The sequence below is a fragment of the Pezoporus wallicus genome, unplaced genomic scaffold (assembly GCF_028554395.1).
Source record: "Pezoporus wallicus isolate ANWC-B61680 ecotype Strahan unplaced genomic scaffold, APGP_CSIRO_Pwel_v1 contig_5922, whole genome shotgun sequence".
NCBI classification, from domain to species: domain Eukaryota; kingdom Metazoa; phylum Chordata; class Aves; order Psittaciformes; family Psittacidae; genus Pezoporus; species Pezoporus wallicus.
In genome coordinates, this window is record NW_026637228.1 from 2,411,372 (window position 1) to 2,424,923 (window position 13,552).

At 41.9% G+C, this 13,552-nt stretch overlaps 1 protein-coding gene across 15 annotated transcripts in view; it reads right to left on the reverse strand.

Annotated features, from left to right (window-relative positions):
- Positions 1-832: 832 nt before the first annotated feature.
- Positions 833-13,552, reverse strand: part of ZBTB20 (zinc finger and BTB domain containing 20) — a 452,154-nt gene continuing 439,434 nt past the window's right edge. For all 15 annotated transcript variants that reach the window (XM_057404358.1, XM_057404354.1, XM_057404359.1 and 12 more), the window contains 2 exons: positions 5,949-7,556; positions 833-1,354 (listed from right to left, as the gene is read on the reverse strand). In XM_057404358.1, coding sequence (XP_057260341.1) covers positions 936-1,354; positions 5,949-7,536 — 2,007 coding nt within the window. In that variant the 5' untranslated portion in view covers positions 7,537-7,556 and the 3' untranslated portion in view covers positions 833-935. The remainder of the gene's footprint in view (positions 1,355-5,948; positions 7,557-13,552) is intronic.

Sequence of the window (13,552 nt, forward strand, 5' to 3'; positions counted from 1 at the left end):
GGCCCTGGGCTCAGCGAAGACACTGAATAAATTACATAAAAGCCACCGTTGCTCGTTGTCTGAATCTTCTTGGTTTCTGCTATAAGGTGGTGGTGGTGGTGGTATGGAAAAAGCAGCGGGGAGGGTGCGCCAGACAGCATGGGATGGAGCAGAATCGTGGTGAGGAACCTCTGATTCTTTTTCCTCACCCTGCAGGGACTCGACTCTATCCAAGCCACACTGCCTTGCACTCCCCTCAGCCCTTTCGTGTGTTTGTGGATGCGTGTGTGTGAGAAAGCAGACACGTGGTGGAAACCAGCAGGGCCTTGTTTCCTCTGGTTGCTGCTCAACCAGAAGCAAAATATTCCACAGTTCTAACTGGATACTGTGAAGTCCAAAAGCGGTCAGCATTGTGAATTATGTCCATTGAAACACTGCGAGCGGTGTACTTATAACGACAGTAGGCCTTGTAGATTTGTAATATATTTGTTTTGTTTCTTTTTTTTTTTGTAGTGCTCTTCACAAGTGAGAAAAAAGATTTTTTTTTATTTTTCTGTCTGTTTTTTGATTTTTTTGTGTTTTTTTTTTGTTTGTTTGTTTGTTTTTTTGTAGTAAAGAAGGGTTGTATTTAGAGGCCAGTAGCTAGAGATCCAACCAGTGGAGCTCATGAAGCACTACCTGGCCTTAAGGCCACCATCCAAGGGAGGTTGGGAAAATTATTACTCTCCCAACCTCCGGAAATGTAATGTACCAGCAGGCAAAAAACAGTTCTTCATGTAGTACAAAAAACAACAAATCGAAACGAACCCCCCCCCCCCCCCCCAAAAAAAAAAAAAAAGGAGGAAAATAAAGGTAAAAATGAAACAAAAATAATTTCTTAAATTCTAGTGCCATAGCTTTTTGTTGTTGTTTCTACTATTTTTTGTTCATAACAAAGAGAGAGAGAGAGATTCTACTTATCCGTCTGACACATGCATCCTCATGTGGTCGTTGAAATGCTCGATTTGGTCAAACTTAGCTGGACAGACAGAGCAGACATACGTGGTCCCCTCCGTGCAGGCCACCACCCCGGCAGGGACAGCCCTTGTGCCGGTTCCGGTGGCTCCAGGCGTGCCGTTGGTGGCACTGTGCAGAGCCACATGCCTCTCCAGCAGGGTCTTGTGGGAGAACTTCTTCTTGCAGATGTAGCACTCGTAGGACTTCTCCCCGCGGTGGAGGCGCATGTGCACATTAAGGGAGCTCTTCTGGGTGAAGCGCTTGTTGCAGATACTGCACTGGTACGCCCTCACGCCAGTGTGCGTCACCATGTGTTTGATTAGGTAATCCTTTAAAGAGAAGGAGCGCCAACAGATGCTGCATTGGTGGGGTTTCTCACCTGCCCATTACCAACAAGAAAGAGAAAGAAAGAAAACAGACAAAAGGAGACAATAAAATTAAACCAGCTTGGTACAACTCTTTGCAATAAACTAACGGCAAGTCTCACACGGGTATTTGGAGATGTGCTCTGAATAAGGAAGAGCAAGTGTTAATTGTGTTTTGATGCACAGCATTTTTTTTTTTTTGCAGAGGTTCCAAAATGCTTTACAAAGGGGCTGCAGGTATTTCCAATCCCCATACAGTTAAAAGGAGCTCAGATGATTTCCTCAAGTTCGCATAGTAGACACTGACAAAGACAGGACTACAGTTAAAATGTCCTGGCATCTACTCTCAGCTTCAGTGGCACAGCCTCTCCTACCTATGCTCCCGCCTTGCTCCTCCTCATGCTCATTTCTAGGAAGGTCTTAATCATAGAATCATAGAATGGTTTCGGCTGGAAAGGACCTTAAGATCATCCAGTTCCAAACCCTATGCTATGGGCAGGGACGCCTCACCCTAGACCGTGTTGCCCAAGGGTCTGTCCAGCCTAGCCTTCAGTGTCTCCACATCTCCCTACCTGCATGAAGTAAAAACATGGGCAAAGCTAGTGATTACTAGATAGCTGACCTGTAACACAACCGTTTTTGTCGAACTGCTTTACATTTCTCAGGACAGAAATGCCAGGCATTGCCAAAGAAATTCAGTGTGTTATGAGAGGTTCATTTTTGTTTCCCCTTTTTCTGGTCAACTCTTATAGCTGAAGCACGGATAAGAGTAACTGAAAAGGCAACCTCAGTATATAGAATTGCCTAGGCCAGCCAGTACCATGCAAAGGGCAACCTAATAGACAAAATTCCAGGGTAACAGACATGAAACTTAAATGATTTGACTGCCAATGAAATAAAACACCTTGTCAGATAAATCAGAGATATAAAATACTTATATTATCTACCACTTGTGTGCCCAGGGCTGTTGTAAAACTGATTCTGGCAACTTCTGTAAGTGAACTCTGATCACATCCAGACAAACCAGTGGCTACAAGGATGAACTGAAAAAAATACTTAGCTGAGCTGATGCGATTAGTTTGTCCAGACTACTCTTAACTCCTTCTCACACTGAGAGCACTTCTTCTGCCTTATGTTTCATGGTATTAGGCAACATTTTCACATGTTGCTGTATTGATAATGTAGACAATACCCAACACCCTGAGTGCCCCACCAAAAGCTGCTTTTTAGTATGATTTCTGATTCACTTGTGGTATATTTCAGGTGTGGTAACTCATGATCCCCAAAGCTGTCAGGGAAAGAGATGGTACCACAGCTCTGCAACAATTAAAATGAGCCTGTTTCACTGACTGAAAAATTATTTTAATTTGGTCATTCTGCAATTTTCCCTCTAGCAGATCCTTTCTTTATTTTTTCCCCCAGACAACCTGCTTCTTCCTTTTCTACAATCTGACACTGTTTTAAATCCTTAAGAGTTATCTTCAAGGACTGTTACATGCCTGTGCTAACGTACCATTTACTCTTTGTATAGTGAGATTACAATGCATTATATTCAATTTTAAGAGGAAATCATTAATATGTATTGGATGGTAAAGACCTACTTTTTTATCTCCCCTGAGTCTCTGTTTCTTTTGATTTCACAGTTTGCACATATGATGGTGACATCTGTGAATGAAATCCACATGCTGCTCTTCCTTGCACCAGTGATGAGTTTGTCCCTACTTGGTGAAAGACACTTGGTCAAAACACATTAAGTCTTTACTTTCCTGCTGGCTTTGCTGAACATAGTAGTGTGTCGAATGTAGACAGGCCAATATGCTTGACGCGTGTTATGTGGAAAATGATCGTGTGTCAGTTATAATAATGTCTGATTAACTTACAAGAAACTGATTATATTTACAATGCTTATTTTTGCCTTAGGCAATATATTTCCCAGAGTTTGCAATAAGTTGGTCTCCTCTGCTCCAGATCCTGTTAAGACTATTCCATAAAAACACCCTAATTATTGCCTGCACGTGTTTCTAAGATACACTGGATTCCGGCTTTCTAATTGTAGCTTCCAAACCTTTCCAGGATTTCTCCTCTCCTAAGAATCTAAAAACTTTTTAGGTTTTCTTTTTCTTGTTTTGTATGCAAATATCTGTGCTTCCTAAGTGAGCACTGCAGGTTATTCACTCCCATGATTCTTCATGTTGAAGTCAGCAAAAACTGCTCAGTGAATTAAATGTGCATATCTCTCCTTTTGGTTCTTTGTTTCATATTTGGCTGGTTTTAGACAGCAATGTGGGACAGTTATTGGATATTAACCACAGCATGATATGTAAGAGAAGGCAGTGATGGCTTACATGGTACGCAGGCACTGCATGCATTCTAGCACTAGTATTTCCACAGCATTGCATGTCTTGCAGAACAACACTGTGAGATATGTTAAAGCCAATCTGCAGGGCATGTGGAAAAATATCCATTCCTAGTGTGTTTGCGTCTGTGTAAAAGAAAGGGAGGTAGGTTTCCATTGCATGGCAACCTACATCAGAATGTAGTTTTGGGAACCATAAAGACAAATAGAGATGAGGAGGCCTTTAGGCTGATGAATTCTGGTTTATGATTAGGCTTCTTCATGTCTTCTCGTACGAGACCTCCAAACAGCAAGACTAATTCAAACATTTGCATCTCCTATATCTTTCCCTTTTACCAAGGAATCTTTTCCAGAGCCACTTTGCCAGGCTTCTTTTAAGAGGACTGGGGAAAGTCACCCTGACAGTGGGCACAGTTGCCTCCTCTCAGTTTTCATGATGAACCTGTTCAGCACTAGCCAAGGTAGCGGACATCCTTTCTCTGAGGCTGCACATAAAAAAGGTTATTTTACAAAGGGTTTTCTGAAGCCCTGCTCTCTGTTGGTTATGGTGCAATTATTCTCCCAGCCACTCCAGAAGCCAGTCTGCTCCTAAATGAACTTTGCAATCATTTGTCTACCTGAATCTCATCTTGCCACCACAATTCATTATTTTGGGAATTCTCAGAACCACACAAATAAGGTATTATTTAGCGATTAGAGGTGCCTATCAATTTCCTTTGTTGACTTTATGTGCAGTAGCTAGGAATATTTATGCCAGATCTTCCAATATTACTTTTATCTGATTCCAAATATCAAATGCAGTGCACAGTTGGGGTGGGGGAAATAAAGCACCTAATCTCAGTTAAGTGTTTTGTGAAGAAGCCTTTCTTCACAACAAGGGTGCAAGCAGATATATTTGACTGTGTTCTGAAGAGGTTTTTTTTTCTGACTATCACAGCACTATTTAGTATTTTAGCTACTCATTCACAACAGAAAAATAGAGAACATAAACAGACACAATCTTGGGATTCAGGATTCTTGATCCTTGCAGTCATACATTTTGTACCAGTGCTGAGAAGCTGACCTTTTTGAATATATGGACATGTATAAGTCTGCCTTAGATGCCTAGGGCAATTTTTCATTTAAGTGGCAATTACAGGTAAATAGAAGTTAAAAGTTTACATATGCACATGGAAGTGAAATCTACTGGATACAATGGGGACTCATGACTTACATTCCTCCCATACCTTGGGCAATTTCTCCAGGCTCTACTTCATGTATCACAAATGCAGCATTTATTTTAGGATCTGACGTTAACAAAACCACTGCTTGGTGAGAGAAATATTTACTCTTTCTCTAAACTAGAATTTCTCTCCAACATCAGAATAAGCTGAGGGCTAAAGCAAGCAAAATTTAGTCCTGAACCCAGAATAGCTTCTTCATGTAAGATAGATCTAGCTCCTTGTTTTGAAGTCTTGTAACTTGACAAAACTAGAAAAGGCAGTTTTGGCTTCATAGTAAACATGGCTACCTAAATCATCTCAAAAGACCATATACCAAAGCAGTTGCATTTTTAAACAAAAAGGGTCCTGATGTTGTGTTCTACATTTATTATTTAAAATTTTCCTTACATTTCTAAATGTTTCAGTATGCACAGCTAGTGAAGCATCTGACTTACCACAGGGGATTACAGCAGTCAGCTTCAGTGAAGTACAGAGGAACTTTCTGAAAAAAACTCCTAATTTACTTTCTTATAGGAATATAGAAGATTTAGAAAATATCTGGCAGTGTGTCTAATACACAGGCCTGGAACTACTGCTGCCATTCCATGAGGAATGAACTTGCCCTAAACTCATGCCAGTGATCATCACTTGAACTTCTCTACCTGTAAAACTTACAGGCGAGTGCCCTTTTTTAGTAGATACAGTTTTTCTTGAATGACTTGTAATTACCTTTTCCTCATGCCATTTCTACTTAATGTTGCCTGGTCAGCTTACAAGGGACAACAAACCTCTACCATTTCCTTGGATGGGTGCAGGCCACATTTCACTCCAAGTAAAATGAGCTTGTTTCTGTACCGTGCACAGTTAGGCCCCGTAAGGGACCTATATGTTTCTGCAGGGGCTCAACTTCACTGCAGTAAACTGGGAAAGTGTTCAGTGATACAAGCTCCCTCCTGTTTGTACAGAGGCTGTGGGGAAACAGAAACTAAGTCCATGTTTATCGAGGACTTTCTCTGGCTTCATGTATAAGCCAAAGGGACGTACTCTTACCTGTGTGTACAAACATGTGCTTGACGTAGTTCTGTTTGGCGGTGAAAGTCTTGTTACAGAGAGTGCACTCATAAGGCTTTTTTTCACCTTGCCCACCTGCTGTGCTGTGGCCCGCAGATGGAGCCAAGGGCTGTGGGGCTGGCAGCTGGGCAGTAAAGGTTGACAGGCCAGGCTGGGACACTGTTACAAACTGTGCCTGCTGGCCAGCTAAAGGCTGGGGCAGGCTGAAAAGAAAAGGCTTAGGGCCACTGCCAGCAGACTGTGTGGTGAAAAGGGCAGGCAGGTAGGTGTTGCCAGCTGTGCCAATGACCTGAGTGTTGCTGGTCAGAGTCAGTGGCATCCTCAGATTGCTGGTGAGGGTTTCTGTCTGGCGTAAGTAGATCTGTGTGGTTGGCAATGGTTGGGCAACAGTTGTGTTGACAGAAGGCTGCAAAGCCCCCTTTTCGGTGCTGTTATTGACTGTGAGCACTTTGTTGTCCATTTCAACGTCATTGCTTCTCTCTGGCGAGGAAGAGTTGGCATCTACATGCTGCTGCTGCTGCTGCGGCTGAGTGCCATCAGCAGGGACGTCATTTTGATCTGCTTGAGAAGGTTCTTGCTGCCCATCCCGGCCTAGACCAGCCATAAACTGCTGCTCCATGGAATCGGGCTCAGTGCCAATGGAGGAACTGACTCCCGAGTCAAAGCTCTCCCCTTTGGGCTCACTCTCAGTGCCTTCTGCTTGGTCAGTGTCCTCAGTGCATTCCTCAGACTCATTGCGCTCAAGGATCTGCACCCTCTGTTGGCCATAGTAGTCATAGTCATCCTCCATCTCCTGCTTAATATGGATGTTGCCCATCAGGGTTTGAATTCGTACAGGCCGTGGTTGCTTGCGGCAGTGTGTGGTCTCCGGAGTGGTGGAGAGGTATCGCTCCATCTGCTGTGATCGTTCATGGATCCGGGTTATCCAGCTGGGGTCTTCCATGTGATGGTCCCTGGGGAGCCCCAGGGCTGTTTCATGGTGGCTGACCACAGCTCCACTGTAAAAGGAGCGCTCTCCACTCCCATTTTGCATGGAACAGGCATAAAGGGCTGAATAGATCCTGTCCACACTGTGCTGTGAATGGCTCTGCAGGTAGCCAGACTCCGTGTCGGTGCTCTGCCCCGAGGTGCCTGATTCGGGTGTTCCCCTCGGTGTCTCCTGTCCAGAATCTTGAATGACCGGGTAGACCTCTCCCACATTTTGAGAGACAATCCTTGTGCACTCATCAATCACAGTCTTGATCTGCAGGATGCTGGCAGCTGTGAGGATCTGGAGGGCCTCTGACTGTGAGACCCGCAGCACCCCACTGTACATGAAGTCAATGAGCTTTTGCACAGACTGGACTGACACCACTGAGGGGATCTCGATGTCGCTGTAGCCCAGAAGCAGCTTATCCTGGAAGAAGGGGCTGCCAGCCGCCAGCACACAACGGTGGGCGCGTAGCATGCTCCCGTGGATGCGGACCGTCACGTCACAGAAGTGGCCACGGTTGCGCTGCTCGTTGAGGGTCTCGAGCACAGAATTGCTGAAGTTGTGAAGGTTGATGCTATGAATGCGCTCTGTCATCCCCTTGCAACTGATGTTACCTGGAGCAAAGCAGGTGACAAAAAACAAAAATAAAACAGATTGAGTCTTGTCCTCTGCAGAGTCACAGTCAGGGCATTGGAGAAGGTGACTGCCCACTGGGCACACGAAACAGATTATACTGTGAAAATCACATACAAAATCACCGATAAGAAGACAGCACCTTTGTAAGGTGGGAAGTATGCTCTGCTATATATTTGCAGAAGCTCAAGTCCTAAATTAATAGGAAAAAGTTTTAAAGCCAGTTTATCTGGTTTTAAAAAGCCTAGAGACAGCTTGAGCTAACAGATTAAAAGTGGATTTTAGGTTGTTCAGATGTGAACCCACACCAGAAAAGATCAGATTCTTACTATAATGACCCTTTAGATCACGCTGTTAATGCAAAGAGTGTGTATGAAAATGTGATTTCTATCTAGATTGGTATTTCAAGGAATTTGGAGCCTGTGTTTTATAGTACAGTTACTTCTATCTAAAAAACTGGCAGTCACTTTGTAAAATTCAAATCTGGTTAAAGATTTAGCCTGTAAATGTTCCTAAAATCCCACGCACAGTTTTGTCTGGGGTTGTGGTTTAGAACATTTGCTACCCAGTAGTGACAAACAGTCCTCTGTAAGAACTCAAAGCAAAAAAGTTAACATGAGCTGTCCGCTTCAGTTTTAGCATATCCCCAGTTCTGACTGGCACCAGAATGCCATCACATAAAAACAAATGTTCTCCTGCTGTTATTTACTTGACAGAAACTGGAAAATTACAGACATTTACTCTAAGGAAGACTTTGTCTTCGTTTGCCTGAATAATCTAAATAGAGAACAGTTTAGAAAAGCACCTAACCAATTCAGGTACAGAGCCAACATAACCTTCACAACTGACTTTTACAAGTGACTAAAAAGTAATTTCTTATCTCTCAGTCCACTCTTCCCTATCTCCATCTTGCTTGCTTTGGTTTTAATGCTCTTTTATTTCCTTTCATGCTCTCTACTTATTTTTTGTCTCTTTAGATTTTGATGGGCAGAAGCTATGGTTTGACCTTTCAACTATGAAAAACCAAGTGCCCTCTAAGTGGTAAACAAATAAAACATTACCAAAAATTTCTTTCTCTTAGCATTTGTAGTGCATTCATCACCTTGGTTCCTAGAAAAGTATGCAGAGAAAAGTAATGCAAAATCACCACTAGTATTACAGTCTTTCTGCTTTGAATGTTTCTACTAAAGCTATAACCCCTCTGCCACAATTACTTGTTCATTTGTGAGAATCCAAAAGTGAAATTTGGTAGAGAAGCATGAGTAAATTAAACTAGCTTACTGTTACTGTCTGCTTTAACAGAAATATACAGAACAAATACAAGGCATTTAAAGTGGTTTAATCTAGATGCCTTTTAGCTCAACAGTATCCCTCTGCTCCAGCCTAAGGGGTGCTTTACGTCTCATACACAGATATACTCTCTGCAATTTGCAGGAAAATGTGGCATCCTCCCTGCTCTCCTTTTCCTTCTCATTTATCTACTCCTGACATCTCAAGCACCATCTATTCTGGTGGTTCAAAGACAAACCACCTTGGACACAGATGGTTATTTTAATTCTCTGAAACAGCTGAATGATAAAAGGGAAACACAAAGGTCAGGAACTGGAAATCCTGATGGGACCAAGCTGAAGAAATCTGATGTTAACAAATGTAAACCAGCCAGTATCAGAAGGGTACTAATTTCCATGTGAGATTAGAGCACTAGGGGGAAACTCACATAGCAGGAACAAGGAGGAAACTACTAATAGTATCATGGAGGTTGTGCATTACATCTGTCTTGTCCATAAGCTCTGCTGATTTCCTCTGATGTGACTGATCATAGCACCAGAAAATATCAGAACCTGGGAGACTTTCCTTCAAGGGCACTGCAACTGTTATTACACAAAATAATGTACAGAAGAGATGTATTCCCCTCTTTCCAGAGTCATTCTCCAGAGGCTTTCAGGGCAGTTCCAGATTCTTCCCTTCCCAACATGTCAGATCACATGAGGATTCAAAATGTATTTACATAGAAAGTCAGAATCCTTGTTCTGAAAAGAAGAAAACTTGGTAAAAGCTTTGTGCTGGTGGGGAAACAGAAGGATTGAAGACTAATGATAAACAGATGACCCCTCTTTTCAAGACCTCTTGCAGGCCATGGCAAGTGATTGCACAGCTACCCATTTATCTCCATCTCCCTTTCAGCAGTTGCCTATCAGTATGCTAGAAATCTTTCCATCAGAAACTACTGATCATTACTTGGTTTGACTCTAGGGCTCCCTTTCCATGCAACCATGTTTCTAACATGTCTTCTCATTTCTTTACTCTTTCAAATTAAATTGGAACAGCTACCACTTCTTTAACTGAGAAACAACTGAAGTTCACTCCTGAAGGATAAAACAAGAAAGGTGGGTGGACGAGACACACAACAGTAAAAAAGCTAGTACAGATTTTGAGGATATTTCTTCTAGGCCACCTTCCTTGACAGTCAACATTGAAAACTATGCCTGCCCAAAGTACAGGAAACAAATAATCCACAATTGCGTCTAAGATGCTACTACACAAACCACAGCAGTAGAAGAGAGCAACTTCAACAAATTCCAGGGACTGGTCTGTAGCAAAACCTGCTATTCCATGCAGCTCCTCTCCCTTTCTGCAGGAAACTGTCCAGATCCAAGTTTTCTGGTTGTCCCTTACTGTATACTGATCTAAGCTGAAAGTCCCAAGGGGATGCTCCCCATAAAAGGCAGACTTACCAATGCAAGTTTGATTCTAAAGTAAATGCTACATTCCTACAAAGACTGCTAGAGCCTTGGACAAGCCAGAAAGTGTGTCAGCTCTTCACAAGACCCAGCTACATGCACGCACACTCACCTACTCGTCACTGCACAGAATGCCTGGCTCAGGAAAAAGACTGCTGTCTCAGGCTCTTCTCAGGCCTGCCACTCTTTTAAATTCAAGACAGTGGGAACCTTTTTATGAAATTCAAGTGGTCTTTGTTAAGTACCCCCCTTTTTTTGTCCAGTAAACATGATGTAGAGATCCCAATGGACTTAATTCTGAGAAACTCCTGTAAAATGGTTTTGTCCCTTTTCTGTGAAGCAAGTTCTGATTGGAGGAGTATTCACAAACCATATAGGAAAGAATGGGTGTGAAAATGCAAAGGCCATTCTTACCCAGATGGGCAATGAATAGGTGTTTGCCAGTTCAGGAAAATAGAGAAAAAAAAAAAAAGGAAGAAAAAAGCAGGAAAAAAAAGAAAATTAAAAAAAGCTCAGACAACCACACAGATTATGCACATTTGCAATCCTCCTGGGATGCAATTTGAAGCTGGCATTGCATAAAGGTGAAACATATTATGTGCAACTTTGAAAAAAGCTCCGTTTGCCCATATGCAAATGTACCGATTAAACTGTCAGCCTATTCACAGAAACATGCATGGAATTCATCCTCGACTGGTAAGAAGGAGCAAAATGTGGATGGGAAAGGAACAAACTTTTGTGTGTAATACATGACTGAGTGCTTAGATTAGTGTTTCCCTGAATCTCATCCACCCCTCCTGCTGACTTTTATGCTATGGGCATTCAAAAGAAAGTAGATTTCACCATGACAATAACAATGACAACCTCTCCAAATACAGTACCAAAAGGGAAAGCAATGGCAGAAGGAAACAGCAGGCAGTGGACGCTTGGAAGATACTATAGAAAATGTGGAAGTGTAGCAGTGAAGTACACCAAGCATGGCTTGAAGGCAGTTTTCTGTTTGCCAAGCTACCATACATAGACCTACATAAAACTAGAAAGGTGATGTTTGTTGTTTTGCCAAAAACATAAAGAACAATCCCAGCAAAAACATGATGCAGAGCTACAAAGATGTACGGAATAGTGAAGACAGCAGGTCATACACAAGTAGGTATGTCATACAGTAGTCATACACATATGACTTATTTAGTCAGACATGCAAGTATTTGATAAGGCTTCATTAAAAGTATTTAGTAAGGCTTTTTTTTTTTGTACAGCCACTAGATGTCCCTTTCTGCAAAGCCAATGCTTACAGCTTTAATGCTCATAACAGAAAGATATCACAGAATTTGATTTTCTCTAGTGTCCTTTAAAATCACAGTATCTCAAAGCTCATTGCAAAATAATGACTACCATTTCTAGAAACACAGTGGTGATGAAACCACCACAATTACTGAAACTCGGAACTCACCTGAAGCAAAACTGCCTAGGATGCTGGAATCCAAGCTCTTTTTGGAAACTTACTGTGTGGTCTTTCACAGGAACAACTAGCAGAGTGAACCCCAAAGGCTCTAGTCTCACTTTCATACTTATGAGGCAAAGAGAATAATTGTCCTCTATCCCTCTATCTTCTATCCTTGAGAATTGGTAGGCTTGCCAAGAGAGAGAGATTGCATTTTTGCCTCAATTTTCTGCAGTAGCATTTAGAAAACTGCTTGGTAACTCATCTCTCTGATACTTAATATCTAGAACTAGCTTGATATTGTTGCCTAGTTTGTCTTCCTGTCAAGATTCTCAAGCCTCACATTGAGAGGAATACACACTTTGAGAGACAGCACAAAAGTTGGAGGCATTACACTTTGTATAACATGGTATTCTCATCACCAAATGACAAGCACTTAGGTGGCCGAGCACCTTGGGCTAAGACAGAGATGTGGAAGTTAGGACTGGTAGGCTTTTTTCCCACTGCTGTTTCTCCATGCATCTGTAATCCAGCCATTAGTGTCTGGGAGCACCACAAAAGCCAAGTAACCTGCTGCTACTGCTGGAGACAAGCATTGTCATCTAATTATTCTCTTCCTCTATTATGTGCAGTTTTGGACCTCTAATCTTTAGTCTCTGCACCGCTGGATGAGCAGTCTCCTGACTGCATCACAAGGATGCATTAGGTTCCTCAGACAGCCATTTAATGGAATAGGAGTAGCTTTTCCTTAAAGTGAAAACAATTTACCTACACTATCTCTTCAGAAATTTGTTAAATATGTTTGCAAAACCAAGTAAAAACCAACATTGTGGGAGATTTCCACTCTCTCTCCGACAGACAGTCTAAGATCTTTATAGCAAGAAAGCTTTGATGGTATTTAACTTTGAAACTGATTACTCATTCTTTCCTCCAGCAGAGACAGAGAACTATTAACCACTTTCATCTTATATATTGGAAACTGCTTCACTTTTCTTCTTTAGACCTTACTTTTTCTAGAAAATAAAGACTCAGGTCTCTCACTCCCCCTCACTGGTTGTATGCACTCTTCTCATTCTTATCTTCTTCTGTCTTCTGTCCAGTTTGTCCTTTCATTTAAAATGCAGTGCCCTAAAGTGGGTAAGTACTCTAGATGAGTGAGGTGAATTAAACAGTTGCCTGAGACACTTATATATGTTACTCTTTAAAGACCCTACAGGATAAATAAACCCAAGCAAATAAAGTACTGTTATCAAAGCAAAATCCTACAGATTCTCCTTAAGAAAGAAAGGCACATCTCAGTAAAGAATCCTTAACTTGGAATGAAAATCTCAACTCTTGTATAAATATGACACTGGAGTGAAAATTCAGCATTTCCATCACAACATATGATACCTACTATAGCCCCACAATTTCCACACCAAGTTTTCTCATTCCACACATTAGGGTCTCCTGTTCCATTTTTTGTACCATAACCATTGGAGATGCTTTCTTCAGCTCTGATGACCTGATTCATCCCAACTGCTGAAGTTTTATTTTCTGTTGTTCTCAAGTTAGTTACTCTAAATAAAAATTGGATTAACAGAGCAAAAAATTCTTATCTAGTGTTTCGACACACAAAATTAGTTCTGCATCAGGTTCCAACTCTCTGAGACCAAATTTAGTGGAGCAACATTTTTTTCCACTGACAGAACAGACTTGAATTAAAATCCTGAAACCCTGGTAGAGGCTGACTTCTCAGTATATCTCTATGATTCTAGAAAGGCTGATATAGCAAATCCTGTTCAGACTGATTCTC